At 35.6% G+C, this 20,542-nt stretch overlaps 1 protein-coding gene across 1 annotated transcript in view; it reads right to left on the reverse strand.

The window, feature by feature from the left end:
- The window catches only part of LOC128211400 (uncharacterized), a 49,108-nt gene extending 28,566 nt beyond the window's left edge, over positions 1-20,542 (reverse strand). Inside the window, exons 1-4 of the mRNA XM_052916149.1 lie at positions 20,448-20,542; positions 7,415-7,464; positions 6,339-6,689; positions 4,205-4,312 (exon numbers count right to left, since the gene is read on the reverse strand). Coding sequence (XP_052772109.1) covers positions 4,205-4,312; positions 6,339-6,689; positions 7,415-7,445 — 490 coding nt within the window. The 5' untranslated portion in view covers positions 7,446-7,464; positions 20,448-20,542. The remainder of the gene's footprint in view (positions 1-4,204; positions 4,313-6,338; positions 6,690-7,414; positions 7,465-20,447) is intronic.

Below are 20,542 nucleotides of genomic sequence, written 5' to 3' on the forward strand. Positions count from 1 at the left end.
GAGAAAGTGCCATCATGCTTGTGATGAAAGTGGTGTACTGGTTAGCCAAAGAATGCATTCCTCTAAGCAAGTATGGCAGTTTGATGCAGCTGTTAAAGTTTTTAGGAACACCCAACATGGCTGCACTGAAGGTTGGGAAAAACATTGATTACACCAGTTATACCACGGCTTGTGACATTCTGTCTGCTTTGTCAGACTTCATTGATAGTGGTGTGACAGAAAAGCTACAACAGTCACCTACCATTAATATCATGACAGATGAGAGCACCGACATAGTGGTTCATCACAAATTATGTATTAGTGCCAGGGTTGTTGATCCCATCAATTTGACCCCATCTACACTATTCCTCACTGACCTGAGAATAACATCAGCAACAGGCGAAGGCATTTTTAATGCCATCAAGGAACATTTGGCTGGCCGGAACATTGCATTAGCAAGGGTATCAGGTAAATATCGGCAATATTTCAATTGCTTAAAGCACACATTACTGATTTCAAATAAAATTATTTTCAGTCAGTTACAAGTTCATTAACTGTAGTGTTATTGTTTTAAAAGAAAAAGTTTTAATTAGTTTTCAATATTAAACATTGTGGTTTCTGTGTATTTCAGGACTAGGCACTGATGGAGCGTCTGTGATGACAGGGAAGAAAAAGGGTCTTACAGGCCGATTCTTGGAACACAACCCACACTTGCTGAACACACATTGCTCAGCACATCGACTAGCTCTGTGTTCAGAACAAGCTGCTGAGAAAATTCCAGGTAGAATATTGGATCAAATAATGTAAAACACAAACATGAAAACATTTCGAAAAAGTCAACTTATGCAAACTGTAATAGCTCTGCTCAAGCATTCACATGTTTGATTTTATATTTTGCAGCAATGAAGTACTATCAACAGATTCTTGAGTCTATCTTCTATTACTTCAAAAAGAGCCCGGATAGATGTGACAAGATGCAGGCTGTGCAAAAATTGCTGAATGATCCCTGCTTGAAGTACAGAGAAGTCCATCAGGTAGTTTATGTTTAACAGCAACATATCAAGTCATTCAATAACTGAACAAAACCTACTTCAAAAGAGTTTTAAAAACATGTTCAAAAATTAATATATATACACTCAGTGGTGGAAATTTAAACAAGCTTACAAGCCCTGCACTGGTTAAATGTCATGTGGGCTTGCCTAGATTCTGAACTTTTTTATAGCAAGGTTAATGTTAAAAAAATTGTTTCAAAAGACTTATTTCAATGACTGAACACATCATATTTGTTCTGTACTAATGGAAAGAAAATTAATTTATATTTCAGGTAAGCTGGCTATCATTCTATGAAGCTTTAGATGCCATATTCAAAACAATGGACTCCCTTCTTACTTTTTCTCAACCTGTACTGATGACAAAACGATGGGCTTCAAGAAGAAACTTGGCGATGACTTTTTCCTGTACACAACCTATTCCATGATGGATGTATTTTTGCTCCAGTAATGACCCTGAACCTGTTCTTTCAGAAGAAGGATGTTGACATTGGCTGTGTACAGGTGAACTAAAGTTTAGAATGTTATAATGTTTTCCAATTTATTACCTTGTAGGCTCTTAGTTATTTTTTTATTAAATTTAATACCAGTAATTTTACCAGTTAACACTATCATACATAAACGCAGAATACAACTATTTTAACAGGTTTCTGTTGAAGCATGTCTTAGTGACCTGAATAAAATGCTGAAACATGAGATGTCTTCACCATTCCTGGAATCCCTTTCTCGAGATATGAAGGACAACATGTTCAAAGGACAACATCAAATTAAAAAGTCCAAGTACAATGCTATGACATGCAGAGAGCAGTTCATCACAGCTTTGATTGACAACATTTCAGCCAGGTAACCAAGAGAAATTCAGTGTGTATTTAAATAATGAATCTTTATCTATTACTTTATCTTTGCATTGTTGACAAATAGGGAATAAGTGTTCAAACTTGACAGGCAAATATGAAGGAGTTCATTAGACATTTAGTGTGATTATAAATACTCCTGGAATCAATATATTTTCAATCAAAACACACAACCTTTTTGTTTTTCAGGTTCCGAGACAAACACATCATGACTAGTTTTTGTGTGTTGGGACTAAGGCCAATTACATTTCTAACTGACACAGATTTGGAGTCTTGGGGAAATGACTCAATTGAGGTGCTTGTGAGGCACTTTGGCTCAGAAATGTCTCACACTTACAGGGAGGATGGGGAGGAGAGGGTTTCAACATCAGAGCCTGTTGTAGATGCAGAGGCAACCAGTAAAGAATAGGCACTCCTGAAAAAGGTTGTCAAAGTTCAACAATACCCAAGGGAAAGTACCAGTGTGCTGTGGTCTTTGATCTTCAAATTTCACAGTCATGAATTTCCAAATCTCACAAAACTGGCCAGTCTTGCCTTGACCCATCCTGTTCACACAAGTGATTGTGAGAGGGCCTTTTCTTCACAGAACTCTGTAACAACCCCTCTGAGAAATAGGCTTTCTCCAGAACATTGCGAGCAGCTGATGAGAATCATGATCCAGGCACCTAGCCTATAAGTATTTGACTACAGGAGTGCCCTTAAAGTGTGGAAAAAGAAAAAGTCCAGGAAAATATTTAATGTACATGATATCTGAACTGTAAACAAGACTTAGTGTTCCTTCTAGTCAAACAAGTGTATATATATATTGATATTCATGAATAAAGTTACTGTTTCGCCTTGTTTAATCACTGCGTTATCCATGTTTTATTAAAAATCTCACTGAAATTAAAATTCTCTCACTAATTTGGGACAAATGGGAGCAATTCTCTCATTGAAAATCTGACATAGAATTATCCCTGAACTGGCTATTAGTCAAGTGACATCAAACAAGTTTCAATTATTCTCGGTAAATTTAAATGACCGTGCCAATTTAATTATAGTGTTCGTGCTTTGAAATGTAGCTGTAAAGTATAGCATTTTAGGATATATTTTGTTAATTGTTGAACAATGGACGAGTCAAAATTCATGTTTCTTTTCGTTTTATAATTTTACTAGTTCCCCAAATTGGTTTGTTTGTTTGTTCCATAGTTATACTATGATAAAGGTCAATCCTGGAACCAGGCTGATCGTCCACTGCTCGTGCCATGAAACAGCCCTCGGCTTGCGCATAACGGCATTAAACCGGGATTTTACGATCTTTGATTTGTGTTCAAATTGTATTGCATTTTTATTATTATTTCTGAAAATGGGGAATGTAAGAGGCTAATTTAAAAACAAGAGATATTTGTCAAACATTACGATGGGGAATATAAGAGGCTAATTTAAAAACAAGAGATATTTGTCAAACATTACGGGCCATGGGTCAAGGCATTGTTAAGATATTGATCACTGGGAGCTTTGTTAACTTATTCTTGTTAAAGGTCACTGTGACCTTGACCTTTGGTCCGATGACCCCCAAAACTACAGTAATAGTGTTCATCAACTGGTCAGACCCAACCTTCATGTCAAGTTTGATGACCATAGGTACAGGAATGTGAAGTTTGCCTTCAAGGTCACTGTGACCTTGACCTTTGACCCCTTAAATCAATAGGGGTCATCTACTGGTCAGGTCCAACCTCCAAGTCAAGTTTGAGGGCCATGGGTGCAGGCATTGTCGAGTTATCACTCGGAGAACCTTTTATTGAATATCTACTGGTCATGACCAGCCTCCATGTCATGTTTGATGACCATAGCACTAGGCATTGTTGAGTTATCACCCAGACAAGCTTTAAAATCTTTTCACCATTAAAGGTCACCGTGACCTTTAACCCGATGACCTCTATAACCATCTACTGGTCAGACCCAGTCTTGATGTCAAGTTTGATGACCATACGTCCAGGAATTGTTGAATTATCAAGCTTTGGTTTACTCTACTGACGGACTGACCGACAGACATGTGCAAAGCAATATACCCCTCTCCTTCGAAGGGGGGAATAATAAGGGTCCGTCGCGGAACCGGCTACGACAAAAGGTTAATAAGCCCTGACTATCACTATAGAAAAAAATAAAAAAATTACAACTTCTAAAAGATTCATTTTGGTAATTGAATATTTGATCGAAAGAATTACCAAATATTTCAAATATCAATTTTGTCATTCGTTCACATCCCTAGTTATGATACAATACATACATGTTATGTTTTATCACAAGCTGCGAACTTAACAACCGGTTAGCTTGAAATACCTTCATCATCCTCATCCTCATCTGTATCATCCCTAGTTGAACCTATGTTGTAGGTAGTTTCATCACCTATATGTGTATTTTCACTGTGGCCGATGTAAATACCATGTCCTAAAAAATATATATTACCAGTATGTTGTTTTTGTACGTGTATAATTATAAATGCATGTAAGTGTTAATTCATATTCATGTTTGATAAACCTGTGTCATACAGTAAGTCATATAGTAGGTTCTTATCGAATATGCTTTCAAGTTTTGACAATTCAATAATACAGAAAACATAATTATCTTTTAATACAATGGAACTAAATAAAATAGATTTAAACCAACATTCAAATTATGTGTTAAGTTTTAACATTTACTAAATTTTATTTGTCATTTTAGGTGTTTAAATCTTTAACTACACTTTATCCTTTCAAAAGAACAATTTATATCGGTTTTAAGATGTATTTTCTCTATTCATATGATGTCAAATCTTCTTTTTTCTTTGACATCCTGTTAGGAATATGGAACCTACCACTCTCTTGCCATTTTTTTCAGAGCACATGCCTGATACTGAGCAAAACCACAATCCCTAGCAATTTTCCACAAGCCGAATATAAGAGGTCATTATTACTACTATTATATACCTATAAATTATGAATATATCTGTTCAATTTATCATACAAAATGCCTTTGGTTTTTGAAAATGCACCCTCGAAAAACTTCAAGTTTAACAATAACTTATATGTTGTATTAGCTGAAGCATAACAAATTATGCAATTGAATTGTAATAGTTGTATCATAAATATTAACAAGAGATGTTTGTCAAACATTATGCCCCCCCCCCCCCCCCCCCCCTGTTGTCAGGATTATTTAGACAATTGATTGTAATATGCATGGACTGAAATGACAAACAAGCTTTTTGCGTTCATGGTCACTGTGACTTTGGCCCGATGACCCCTTAAATCAAAAGGGTCAACTACAGGTCAGTCCCAACACCAAAGTCAAGTATGGGGGCCATGGGTGCAGGCATTCTCGAGTTTTACTCGAACAACATTTTCGCATTCAAGGTCACTGTGACCTTGACTTTTGACCCGATGACTCCTAAAATGAATAGGGGTCATCTACTGGTAAGGTTCTACCTCTAAAGCAAGTTTGAGGGCCATGGGTGCAGGCATTGTTGAGAGATCACTTGGACAACCTTTTATCATTCAAGGTCACTGTGACCTTGACCCTTTTTCCAGTTGACCCAAAATTCAAAAGGGGTCAACTACTGGTCAGGCCCAACCTCCCAGTCAAGGTTGAGGGCCATGGGTGCAGGTATTGTTGCGTTATCACCTGGACAACCTTTTATCATTCAAGGTCAAGGTCGCAGTATCCTTTGACCCGATGACCCCTTTAATCAATAGGGGTCATTTACTGGTCAGGCCCAGCCTCCATTTCAAGTTTGATGACCGTAGGTCTAGGCATTGTTGAGTTATCACTCAGACAAGCTTTAAAACCTTTTAACCATTGAAGGTCACTGTGACCTTGACCTTTGACGCCTATAATCAATAGAGGTCATCTACTGGTCAGGCCCAACCTTCATGTCAAGTTTGATTACGTCCAGGAATTCTTGAGTTATCACTCATACAAGCTTTGGTCTACCAAGGGATGGAATGACCGACATTTGCAAAGCAATACACCCCTCTTCATCGAAGGGGGGCATAATTATTACAATTCAACTTAAGCTTCTCAGTGATCAGACTATTTGCACAAAATGGGCTAACATTATTCTGTGTGTAATATAAAATATTGTATTTTTGCTCTTAATATTGTTCAAGTCATTTTATTTTGGCAACTAATTGTCCAGTGATTTTCACTAGCCCAAAATTACTAGCCTCAGACTTCGGGCTAGTAGGTTAAGAAGAAGACTGCTTCTATTATGATTATGTCTATATTAAACTTTGATTACAAAGCATGTCTTAACAAAAGTGCAAAAAAGGTTGCAGCAAAAAAGTTTCCCTGCAAACAGAGTGGAGCCGAGGCAAGGGAATCTGTAATTGGCCAGATAGATATCATATGTTTCAAAATATATATCTTTTCGTGGATCAGAGTAATATTTTTATTCATGACACATAATATAAATTAATACTTTAAATTTATGACTGCATACCTTTCCCATGTGAATCTTTTATTTCCTTTTGAAGCATCTCTGCCTGCTTTGCCATTTTCTTAGTTTCCTGTTTGCCTGTTTTTCTTAAAGATTGTTTCCCTTCTTCAACCTTCTCTCCTACATATTTTTCTGTTTGATCCTTCATCAAAGCAAGATCTTGAGATGCATCTTTAAGGGTAGCCCCTGCTTCATCTGCTATTCTTTCATAAAATGTGCTTTCTAGTTCGCCAATCCTTTCATTGTCCATTGGTTCTCCAGCGTCGGATAGACCTGTTTTATTAGTCTTTGTATCAGGTGCTGGTCCACAAATAGTACCTTGAGCCCTACCCTTTTTCTCTGCCAACTGAGATTCTAAAAAAAAAAAAATAGAAACAAAATCCTTTAAAACAGACTACAAGAAAGAAATATATATATATATTCAGATGTGTTGTTTATCTCATTATTATATACCCCAAATAATATTAATCGACATTTATGAAACAAACAATCAGCCAGATGCCTGTGCATGAATGAGTTTATGATAAAACTTAATAAGTGACGACTGCCCCTTAAATTCCATCCAGTATATGCAATTTCTAATATGTCTACATTCTACAAGACAAACTACATTTTTCATACCAAACACATGTGCTTATTTTTTTAGATCCCCCAAAGCATGACAAAGTAACAGTCAGGACAAGACCAACTATAGTTGCACGCATGGATGGGGGTTCTGATTTTGATATGCCCATCATTTTTGGGGGACCAAAAAATGGTAGGAACAAATGTTGGCCATGTGTTTTGTGCAACATGCAATATGCTTCCAAGAATTAAGTAAAATGTGTCATTGTCAAAAGTGGTCAAGGTTTGAAACTGAAAAAAATCATTACATGTAGGAAAGTGTTGGTTCCTACAGAAATGTTCCAAGCATGTGATTGATAAAAACCAAGCTCTAGATATGCAACTTTCAAAATTAAGAATAAATCATTTATGTCAAAGAACTGCTTCGGTGAGAGAACATCTCACCTACCGGTACAGAAGAACGATATTTTAATACTCATACTAAGGTAATCAGAAATCCTATTGGTCAAAAATACCTTTTTTCTTCTTTTTCCTATTTTTTCCCATCTTGAAGATCTACTGTTTTCTGAAAAATAAAAATGACCTCATTAAGACTTAGTCTATTAGCAACGGTCTTATTTTCTGACCACTTTAAAATATAATATAATATACCTACTGTATTATACTGTGTACAGGACATCTTTTATTACCTGAAATTGAATTTTAAAAAAATGCCTGTGTCCTATCTATAGTACACACAAATTGAACCTCTTTGGTGAGAGGCCGACACCTATACCACAAGTGTATCAAAATATGATTACAATTTACACTACTTTCTCAGATTTTACCCGTTTCATTGCAAAAATATAGTAACATATAAACGCATACAATGCCAGGCAGAAAATGCAATGACGTTGGATCGCTCATGATTTTGTACCAAAAATTAGTTTTCCCAGTTATACATCTGAAAACTTATATCTTATCATTATTTTACTCTATCAGACAATGCGAATGTCCGTCGGACAGTCGGACATGTCCGGTATATTTCAATTTTGACCGACGAAACTTTTGTTTTGATCGGTCACAATATCCGGTGAAAAATTACAGTCAGCACCGTTTAATTTTCGGAAAATTTACTTTCAGTTTCTAAATAAATGTTCAGAGTTATTTTTATATCATGATTATTCAGCGTGTTAATCCGTGTTTCACTATTTGTAAACCCCGTTTCGACATGTTTCCGTAAAAGCCGATAAAACGCGTAAGGTTCACTTTCAGCTGGTACTCTAATACTTTTATTTTACGGAAATGTTCGGAAATTACAAAATTCCGTATGTAGTGGTTCCCGGCAATCGTGTTAATTTAAATATGATGATTAATATACCGAGCTGACTTTCTTTCCACTCTGTTTAACATTGCGAATAACAAGAACTCTACTTTCGTTTTTGCATAAATGTTGTGCCTGAGTTTGACTGGTAGTACAATTCGTTACATTTTATAACCCTATTGTATCTTTAATTTAAAGATGAATTAAAAGGGTAAGATCTAGCTGTTTCATGGGTAGACGAACCAGATATGAGTTTTTTTGGGAGGCAAGGGAAGAAAAAAATTATGACATTTATAAGATCCGAATATTGATTTTTTTTTTTACATTATGTTTGGCTTTTTTTGTAATTTATTATAGTACTGTAGGACAAATCTAACCAAAAAGATCTAAACCTGTTCAAATGGGGAATTACAAAACTTATTTAAAAAAGAGGCTTAAAATCAAGGTTTAGGCTGATGTTACTGAATACTGTTTGTAACATTGCGACAGGTAAAAATTTGGTGCGACAGGTAAACTTTCAGTGTTTACCTGTCGCAATGTCCTGTGAAGAAGGAAAAGTTTTCGCGTTGTCTGTCTATGATATCAAAATTGTAGAGAAAAATACAATTTTAATATAAACAAGAGGGCCATGATGGCCTTATATTGCTCACCTTTATTTTATCTAATAACACAATTATGAGAGCTTATTTGAGAAATCGGGGAATGCAGTGCCATATAAGTATGTTTAATCTTCACACGTTTTTCTTTTATTTTGTAAACATATTGTTTATGCAGTAATAATACCGATTCTCCCATCAAACACATGCATGTTTACAAACGAAAGTAGAACATTTTCACCAATTTTCAGCTGAATTTTACTCAAGAAGCTTACATTAAAGATAAAACCAGTATTATCAAGTGTTTTTATTTTGTCGGAAATAAAACTGACCGCCTGTTTATCGGAATAAGCATGTTTATACTCTTTTTCTGGGTTGAGCTGGAGCCAAAGCGTGAAGGCTGAGCCAATACACTGTATAATTATGCATGTTCTGACGAGAAATATTGGCAAATTCCGAACGCTAAATTCTTCATTAATAAAGATTACTTAATAAAAAAAGGTCATATGTATTACTCCTCGATATGTACCAAGTCAGAAAGTCAGATGTGCAGCAAAAACTGGGATCTACTTTGTTCTGTTAGATATATGTTTATTCAAGTGGGCGAGGATACTTATAAGGTGTTGGTTTTTTTTTAAGTTCTCGTAATAATTAAGCAAACCTGTGTTGTGTTATATTATGATAAATTAATTAAGTTTGACAATATCTGCATCTTAAAAGGGTTAAGGGATTTTAAAGTGTTTTAATCAAAGTCGGATGGTAAATAAAAAAAATGCGATGAACTTCCATGTACAACTTTTGAACCGTAATGTTAACAAATACATTAGTTTTTCAATGACAAAAAAATGTACACTTAGTCCAGTTAGTGATCCGTTTTAAGTCTGGCGTTGTGGCTGTACTATCGGGTACCATCACTATACCCACAATGTCTAGCAACTAACCTTGTCAATCCTAAATGAAAGACCACACACACACTGGTGTTTATTGGCTTAATACCGTGTACTAACTTATGCTGTATTACAACCTTGCTGGTCGAGGAAACAATGAATTATTGTAAGAATGCACACTTGTTTTCACTTAAACTAAGCCAAGCTTGCGTTTAATGTCGGTAAATAGTGTACCTCATTTAAGGAATGAATTGCGGGGTTGATGTACGCGTACTTTGACCAGCCCAATTGCGTTCATATCCCCGATAATGACGTCAACCCCGCAATTCATTCCTTATATTTACACCAATAGTTCTTCATTTCATTTAAGAAAACCTTTAAGTAATCCGTTCTTACCCATTCTGTAAATATAACGACCCGACTGTAACGCGGGAAAAGATCAACCACTTGAAATCACTTTTAAATGTAAAAATGAAACACTTATGGCAACAATACATTTAAAATATAATAAATTAACACTTTCTTAAATGTTGTATATTGTTATGCAATGAATTGCGATCCGAACATATCCGAAGATGTTGCGTTCATCGATTGATAAACGCAATTGCCGAAAGGCAGTTCATTTAAGGAATGGAAGTGGAGGTGTAAATATTATATATATATGTGTATATAGCAAATATTAATCAAACGTACAGAAAAATAAGAAAAATAACACTAACACATATTCAATCCGATTGGTGTACTAGCGGTCATTTAATTTCTAAGTTGATGTAATTTAGCACATAGTTTACCAGTTTATCGTCTATCTAATCTTTGTTAAATGACACACTTTCTTTGATCCACTACAATTTATCTATTTTGGAATCTGATTGTCCAGAGTAAAAACTGGTCAAGAAACAGTAACCAAATAATTATATAGATGTTGTGCAAGGATTGTTTAGCTCCATCGACATTTCTGAGATTGCAACGCCCATTATCAGATGAATTGCATTAAATATTCATAAATAATTATAAATTTTAAAAAATACAACAATATCTTAATACTAGTTATAGATACAGAACTTTTCCAAATATGCCAAGTTGAGTGCATTATTATACAGCGTATTGGCTCAACCTCCACGCTTTGGCTCCAGCTCCCTGGCTTTTGGCTCCAGCTCAACCCAGAAAAAGAGTATAAACATGCTTATTGCGGTAAACAGGCGGTCATTTTTATTCCCGGAAAAATAAAAGCACTCGATAATACTGGTTTTACCTTAAATGTAAGCGTCTTGAGTGAAATTCAGCTAAAAATTGGTGAAAATGTTCTACATTCGTTTGTAAACATGCATGTGTTTGATGGGAGAATCGGTTTTATAACTCCATAAACAATATGTTTACAGAATAACTGAAACACGTGTGAAGATTAAACATATTTATATGGCACTGCATTCCCCGATTTCTCAAATAAGCCCTCATAATTGTGGTATTAGATAAGATAACGAGTCATACTTATGTTTTACGATGATATCCGTTCTTTTGCCTTAGCACGGAAGTGTCATTGGCTCTTTTTTATACACAGAGCTGGAGCCACTGTTTTGCACCCGTGGAGTGTTAACAAGGTATTTCCATATTTGGGCTCTGTGACCTAGTTTTTGACCCTAGATGACCCATATTTGAACTTGAGCTAGAAATCATGAAACAACCTTCCTGACAAATATCCAGGATATTTAGGCTGAAAATGTTACCTCTAGAGTGTTAACAAGGTTTTTTCATAGTTGGGCTCTGTGACCTAGTTTTTGACCACAGATGACCCATATTCGAACTTGAGCTAGAAATCATCGAAACAACCTTTGATAAATTTCCAGGATATTTGGGCTGAAAATGTTACTTCTAGAGTGTTAACAGGGTGTATCCATATTTGGGCTCTGTGACCTAGTTTTTGACCCAAGATGACCCATATTCAAACTTGAGCTCGAAATCATCAAAACAACTTTTCTGACAAATATCCGGGATATTTAGGCTGAAAATATTACCTCTAGAGTGTTAACAAGGTATTTCCATATTTTGGCTCTGTGACCTAGTTTTTGACCCTAGATGACCCATATTCAAACTTGAGCTAGAAATCATCAAAACAACCTTTCTGACAAATTTCCAGGATATTTGGGCTGAAAATATTACCTCGAGAATGTTAACAAGGTACTTCCATATTTGGGCTCTGTGACCTAGTTTTTGACCCTAGATGACACATATTTGAACTTGAACTAGAAATCATCAAAACAACCTTTCAAACAAATTTCCAGGATATTTGGGCTGAAAATGACACCTCGAGAGGATTAACAAGGTATTTCCATATTTGGGCTCTGTGACCTAGTTTTTGAACCAAGATGACACACATTTGAAATTGAGCTAGAAATCATCAAAACAACCTTTCAAATTTCCAGGATATTTGGACTGAAAATGTTACTTGAGAGGGTTAGCAAGGTATTTCCATATTTGACCCCAGATGACCTAGTTTTTGACCCCAGATGACCCATTTTCCAACTTGAGCTAGAAATCATCAAAACAACTTTTCTGACAAATTTCCAGGATATTTGGGCTGAAAATATTACCTCTAGAGTGTGAACAAGGTATTTCCATATTTGGGCTCTGTGACCTAGTTTTTAACCACAGATGACCCATATTCGAACTTGAGCTAGAAATCATCAAAACAACCTTTCAAACAAATTTCTAGGATATTTGGGCTGAAAATGTTACCTCGAGAGGGTTAACAAGGTATTTCCATATTTGGGCTCTGTGACCTAGTTTTTGACAACAGATAACCCATATTCATACCTGAGCTAGAAATCATCAAAACAACCTTTCTGACAAATTTCCAGGATATTTGGGCTGAAAATGTTACCTTTAGAGTTGTAACAAGGATTTTCCATATTTGAGCTCTGTGACCTAGTTTTTGACCCCAGATGACCTATATTCGAACTTGAGCTATTAATCATCAAATCAACCTTTCTGACAAATTTGACAATGACTGAGACTTATCGTACAACAAAAGTCCCTCGTTGGGCGCTAAATGTAACAGACTGCACAAATTGCTATGTGCACCTGTTGGGGTTCGAACCCATGATCTCTTGCTTTAGAAGCAGACGCTCTACCGCGTCGCTATCAGGGCTTTTTCTGCCCATTTTGGGAAAAAGACCCTAGACATTTTGGGAAATTTTGTGTCATGAAAATGCCGAAATTGGGAAATTTTACAGTTAAAAGAAAACATGACAGATAATATTTCATACTGATCCTCTGAATGTGATGAAAATCAATGATTTCAGAGTTCAATTATCGAAAAAACTTTACATCACATAATTTAAGAGGATGTTGAAAATAAACCAGTACAGGTAAAAAGACTTTCTAAAAAAAAACAAGAGGGCCCTAAAGGCCCTGTATCGCTCACCTGATCCAATTCAATTACCTTGCTGTAATAAGTACATTCTGACCAGGTTTCATATAGATAAAGTAGAAAATATGGCCTCAACAGTGTTTTACAATGTTTTCTATGATTTGACTTCATGACCTAGTTTTTGAACTCAGGTTACCCAGTTTCAAACTTGACAGACTTCATAAACACAAACATTCTAACATAGTTTCATGGTGATCAAAGAGAGAATGTAACCTCTACAGTGTTTACAAAGTTTTTCTATGATTTGACCAAGTGGCCTGGTTTTTGACCTCTGATTACCCAGTTTCAAACTCTACCTAAAGATCATCAAGAATAACATTCTGATCAAGTTCCATGAACATATGGTTATAAATGAGTGTTAACATGCTTTTCCTTAAATTTGACCTGGTGACCTAGTTTTGACTGCACATGACCCAGATTCAAACTTGGCCTAGAGCTAATCAATATAAACATTGTGACAAAGTTTCATGAACATACAGTCATATATATGACCTCTACATGGGTGAAAGTTTGAATTTTTCAAAATACTGAAAATAGGGTGTTTATATAGGGAAATGCCATTTTTACAATACATTATACAGGATAAATATTTTCCAAAATACTGAATTCAGTATCAATACTGAAAACTTTCACCCATGCCTCTAGAGTGCTAACAAGCTTTTCCTATGATTTGACCTAATGACCTAGTTTTTGACCACACATGACCCGGATTCAAACATCACTTAGAGATTATTAACATAAACATTCTGATCAACTTTCATGAAGAAACATTCATAAATGTAACCTCTAGATTGTTAACAAGCCTTTCCTTAAATTTGACCTGGTGACTTTGTTTTTGACTGCACATGACCCAGATTCGAACTTGACCTAAATCGATTCAATATATACATTCTGACTAAGTTTCATTAACATACAGTCATAAATGTGACCTCTAGAGTGCTAACAAGCCTTTCCTACGATTTGACCTAATGACCTAGTTTTTGATCACACATGACCCGGATACAAACTTGACTTAGAGATTATTAATATAAACATTCTGACCAACTTTCATGAAGATACATTTATAAATGTGACCTCTAGATTGTTAACAAGCTTTTCCTTAAATTTGACCTGGTGACCTAGTTTTTGACCACACATGACCAAGATTCAAACTTGGCCTAGAGCTTATCAATATATACATTCTGATTAAGTTTCATAAACATACAGTCATAAATGTGACCTCTCGAGTGCTAACAAGCTTTTTCAATGATTTGACCTGGTGACCTAGTTTTTGATCGCACATGACCCAGATTTAAACTTGACTTGAAGATGATTAATACATTCTGACCTAATTTCATGAAGATACAGTCATAAATGTGACCTCTAGAGTGTTAACAAGCTTTTCCTTCAATTTGACCTTGTGACCTAGTTTTTGACCGCACATGACCCAGATTCGAACTTGGCCTAGAGATTAATAATATTAACATTCTGACCAAGTTTCCTGAAGATACAGTCATAAATGTGACCTCTATAGTGTCAACAAGCTTTTCCTTTAATTTGACCTGGTGACCTAGTTTTTAACCCCAGAGGACCCAATATCGAATTTTATTGAGGGTAACATTCTGACCAAGTTTCATTAAGATTGTGCCCAAATTGTGACCTCTATATAGTGTTAACAGTCAAAATGTTGACGATGGACGATGACGAACGACGGACACAGGGCGATCACAATAGCTCACCTGAGCACCAAGATTTTTTTGATTTTATTTTTATTTTTGATTGGGATTTTTTTCTTAAGATGGGGATGGGTCCGATAGTTTGACCCATGGGTACTATAGAAAAAGCCATGGCTATATATGCTAGCTCTATAGTGAGACAGTTTAAGTGCCGCTTGATACACATTGTAACTACCCGGTTACACATATTTACCGAAAATAAAAAAAAAGAGTAACAAAAATCAAGTTTTTGTTACCATTGTTTCTATCATTGTTTTTGACTGAAAATAAAAGGAATAAGACATTCTACTGCTTTTTACCCAATCTACTGCTTGGGAGACCTAAATCCACCTCTCTGTCATTGCCAGAGGTTCACATGGCTGATTGCATCCCAAAATTTAATTAGGAAGAGGTAATGCACCAGTCAATTGCACCCCCCCCCCCAGCTACAATAATGAGCGATCAGGGATACTTTTTTATTATTTTGACATTTCATGTGTATCCCTGTAACGCTACAACTCTCTACCATTTTACACTGGGCAAAAGAATGTATAGTAATATTATGCATCGATGTTGAATAATAATGATATAATTGTTACAAATGTATCTGACAGTGATCTTATCTGGATTAAATTTGTCATTAGAGTCGTTATATTAACATAAATATATCCTGGGTCACGAAATGATAGTTGCAGCCCAACATTTTGTATATTTCGATTAAATTTGTACCCATCAATCAATGATAGATAACCCTCAAATGCGCAGTCACAGTTATCCTCGCTTTTCTATGTATTGAGCAGAGCAACACAACCTATGTTCAAATAAGAGTGATACCTAATTTGTCTGTTGTATAATGTTAAATAGAAAATTACTTTAATTTCAGAGGATAAATAATAAATATTATTCTCACAGTAAAGCCATCATCATTCTCAAAATCATCATTATGTAATCATCATCATCACCGTCATTATCATCATCCTGTAATCATCATCATCATCATCATCATGCAGCAGCAGCTGCAATAGCATCGACAATATAACGATGTACAAGAAAATTTTGCATGCTATCTGCACTCTTTCTTTTTAAGGAGTCCATATATACTCCAACTATAAGAATAACTTGACAGATGTTTTATATAGTTATAAGATAATTCTCAATTAAAACGTACATACAAAAAAAATGCATATCACATATTTCATGTCACAGAAATACTGATCAAAGCGGTTCGGATGTGGATGGAGTCAAAATATCAAAAACGTCTTCAATGTCATCACCAGATTGTTTCTTCGTCACCAATGGTGTTCTTTTGTACCCTTTGGCTCTTGGAGAAATTATCTTCGAACATGTAGCACACTGCATTTTTTAAATATCATCCATTCAATATATTTCTTGCATTATTCCGATTCTAAGAAATCTTAAAAGAACATGAAAAAATAAATAATGTTCAATGTGATCACCAAGATGAAAACAATCGGTGCAGGTATCAGCATCTAACAATTTTGGCATGTGAAGTGAAAACTCTCAAGTGTTCATTTTTTGGCGGCTGCTTCTTTAATCACTCGGTACCACTCGGCCATTTGTAGTGGCCAATCATTTTGTATGATAAGCCCGCCGCTGGCTAACAGTTGCATGTATGTTGATAGTTCAGTTATTGATTGGATTCAAGATCATGTGCGTATGAATATGAATGTAATAAAGCTATATTAAACCATCCCGTTTTGGGTCTGTTAAATACATTACACTGACAGCATTACACCATTTGCCATGGAAACCGTTCGCGGCTCCCACTTTGATCATCCCGGGCCCTTTTGTGGACAACTTATGTTATTTCATTATCATTGCGATTGCTGATACTGTTAAAATATTATACAATTCCGTTAGGTAAAAGTTTAACTTTGAACTTAAGAACGAACAAGTGGTGGTGGTGGTGGTGGTGATAGTAGTAGTAGTAGTATCAATAAATTAATTAATTACAAATTGACATAAAACTACTCACCATGTTAAAAGGAACATGCGTATTCTCTTTGAAGTCATTAGTTTTTACTGTGTATTTGCACATAATCATATTGATAATCCGATATGTTTCACATAACGTGTTATCCATTTCTTATATTAAGTTTGAATATATTGTATAATACTAGACATAGTAAAGTAGTAACCTATGCTGCTGCTTCTTCTGTTCTGCTGCTAATGGTGATGTTGTCAATGACGGAAATGCACAATCCTCTCTTGTAGTCGAGTCATTATCAGGGTTCGAATTTAGACTCGCAAATTGCGAGTGACTTTTATTCAAGCTTGCAAAATTTTGCAATGGCTTTTGTTAGACGACAAAATGTTAAAACAAAGGTAGAATAAACATGAACCTATCTTCGCTATGTAGTCAAGTGTGATCAGTCTATAAATGGCATGTTTACACTACCAGTATAGAGTAGGCTTTATGGAGTCACGCTCTAAGTTTTCAAAAATAGAACAAGTACGGAATAGGCCGAGTATAATCTCGAATCTTTCCGGGATGCTCCGAGGCGTGCCAAAGACAAAGTGAATACAAATGACGTAATCACCTAGCTCAGTCATTGGCTAAATTTAACGCTTTCGCACATTATATGTAAAACCCATCAACCTTTAAATATATCCGCCCAACTGTCAAAGTGAACAATGTCAATGGACAGCTTTGTTATCAAAAAGCGGCCAGCATCAGATGAGTCATCCGTACCCCCAAAAAAGAATAAGCCATTAACAAGTTCTAGTAGTCAAGTCACTCAAGATTGATACTTTTTAATATTAATAATATGTGTAAGGTGTAAATATCTACCGTATTATATCATGCATAGGACGCACTTTTTTACCCCCAATTACCGTCTTAAAAATTGCCTGCGTCCTTTCTATGCTATTAGAATTTCATCTGTTTTTTTCCAAGTCCATTTCAGGTCGAAAATATCGGACCGGGGAAGAACGCGGTAATAGTAAGTATCTGTACTGCGTCACCGAAGTGAACAACTGACATAGGTTAAATCATGCAAGTTAACACACGCAGAAATATATTGAAAGTTTACTTTAAAATGATTTATTGAAAAATAAATTGAAAACAAACACGAGTGTTTACTTTTTTACAAAAGGGACACTACTCACAAAAACTCAATGTGAGTCAGCACTTTAACTGGATTGAGTTATAACGGCAACGGAAAATCGGGAAAGGAGGTATTTATCAATTAATCGTTGTTCATGATTTTAATCTTTCGATATTTTACAAAACATTTTGTTGTATGTTACTGTTTTAAAATAATAATAAAGGAATGTGCATAACGCAAAGTAGCATTATTGTCACTATCAAATCTTTTCAAATGTGCGAAGGTGTGAAAAACACCCGCTGTCTGTCATTAGAAAAACATCAATAGAACGAACTATTGCGATGGTAATACCGTATTGTTGTTTGTTCGCACTTTACCCGAGGTGCCTTCTGCTGGCAAGGCTAATTACCGACACGCAATAATTATGCTGACATGCTTTAATCCGCGCAGCGACAAGCCTTATCAAAACAATCATTAGTTTTGACAATACACAGTTTTGCAACGGTTGCAACGGTTGACTGTCATTCAGAGGGCATGTCCGGAGATGCAACGGTTGACTGTCAGTCAGAACTAGTCTATTACAGCATTTGTATAAGTCTTATATTATGCGTGAATGTTCTCAAAATGTCAAGACATATATCATTGTTGTGTACGTTTAATTACCGAAATACGACGATTATTATCGAAATACACTAGACACTTACCAAAATATGCCTTTTATACAATTTTTGTTTGTTTTTTTACTTCAATATATGTTATAAATACTTTACCAACCTCAATTTTTCGGCTCCGATTTTGACATTTTTCCGCTGCGTCCTATCTTATATATTAAGGAGTTTTACCCGTTTTCTCAACGATTTTTTTGCCTGCGTCCTATCTATGCTAGCGTCCTATACATGATATAATACGGTACTTTAATTAGACAATATTATAGGGGAATAAAGTAAATAATAAAATTGCGAGTTGGTTTTTCATTTTGCGAGTTGCCTCAAAAACAAAGAGCAAAATTTTGCGAGTACTCTTCAAAGTTAAATTCGAACTCTGATTATATCTATACAGTTTTATGTTTTGTACTGTCTCTATGTATCATTCAAGGAATGACTGTGTTGTTGTTGTTTTATGTGCACAGTTATATGTTTTATCTTGTACCTATATAAGTCATACCGGTACATAAATTTATAAACAATCCGCGTATGTGTGAAATATTTCACTAGCTTGTAGAAGTAAACAAATAGACACACAAAATCACTGTCTAGACTCCCGGCAAGTCACCGCCAGATTTATCCATATATCGTTACAAAAACTACCTTAAAATTAAAGAAAAATTATTTTTAAATAATTTCTACATATGTATTGACTTGATACGTAGTATGTAGAAAACAATGTTGAAGCCCTAAATGCGTGGTATCACGATGGAACGTGAACTATGTGCTTACTCACTGAATTGTGACTACTTCTCCCTTTATAATCTTTATTGATGCATTCAAATACATATTTCATAAGAAATGTAATGCATAGGCGAATAAGCTATGTGGCGAATAAGCTATGTTCTCCCAACTCGACACATCAAACACATTAGCGTTCAGCGCATTGAAATGGTTGCATTTAAAATAGTGTTATTTAACCGAACCTATTAACGACCAAAACATTCGAAATCCTTTACCCCATTTCATACATGTACACAACCTGTCAGATTTGTCCTAGATTTACAGATTAATGGATACAATCGATGCATGTAAGTGCATTATAGTATCTGAACATGTTTTTTCGGCATAATGACATAAATAAATATGTGTTTAATAGTAGACAATGATATTTTCGTAGAAATTTGAATTTATAACGAAGATAATTTAAAAATTGTGGTCGCGAGGATCCTCTGCGCAAGCACCGCTTGCTACTTTTTGCTGGGATGGGGGAAGTCACGAGTCTGCCATAGTCTAAAAATCGTCAAAAGACTCATTGACGGCCATGTAGGTGGACTACCCCCCCCCCCCCCTCCACAGGTATACCAGGGATAACCGGGGAAATGGGCCGTGTTTTTCCCTTCTAGGTGGCCCCTCAGTGCCGGGTGAAAGTGGTGGTTTTGTCTTTGCGCCAAAAATGGTGGGGAACGGGCCTTACCTAGGGTCCCTGGGGTGCAGTATAATCCCCGCAAGACTGGGATCTTACCCAAGCTTGGCTGGACTGAAAGTCAAAGTCCACGCTATTCCCAGGACCTGGGTGGGGGCATAGTTTTGTTTCAAATAAATGTATATATAACTTTAGTGGGTATGTATGAAAGCTCTCCTTTATTTTTGTTCTGCAAAAAAGAAGTTTTAAATAAGAAGTAAGAATCCAGAAATATTTGGTGAAAATGTCATGCTTGTAAACTATTTACCTGTGTATTAAGAAAATTTAGATTTCCGTAATGAGACACTTACTCCCTAGGGATGTCCAATACGACTAACCGCCAATGTTTACAAAAAAAAAAAAATACTGTAGCTAAGAGTAGGATTTGGCATTGGTCCTAGGATACAGTATATTGTGATAGATGGAAGTATGGATTAAATTATATAACTTCATCGTATATTTACCTGCAGTAATTGATTCTCAAACACGAGAATCACTTGCCAAGAATGTCCCAAACGTACAATCTGAAAAATTGCGCCACCCGGTCTTGGGACTTTCC

The sequence above is a fragment of the Mya arenaria genome, chromosome 12, assembly GCF_026914265.1.
Source record: "Mya arenaria isolate MELC-2E11 chromosome 12, ASM2691426v1".
NCBI classification, from domain to species: Eukaryota; Metazoa; Mollusca; class Bivalvia; order Myida; family Myidae; genus Mya; species Mya arenaria.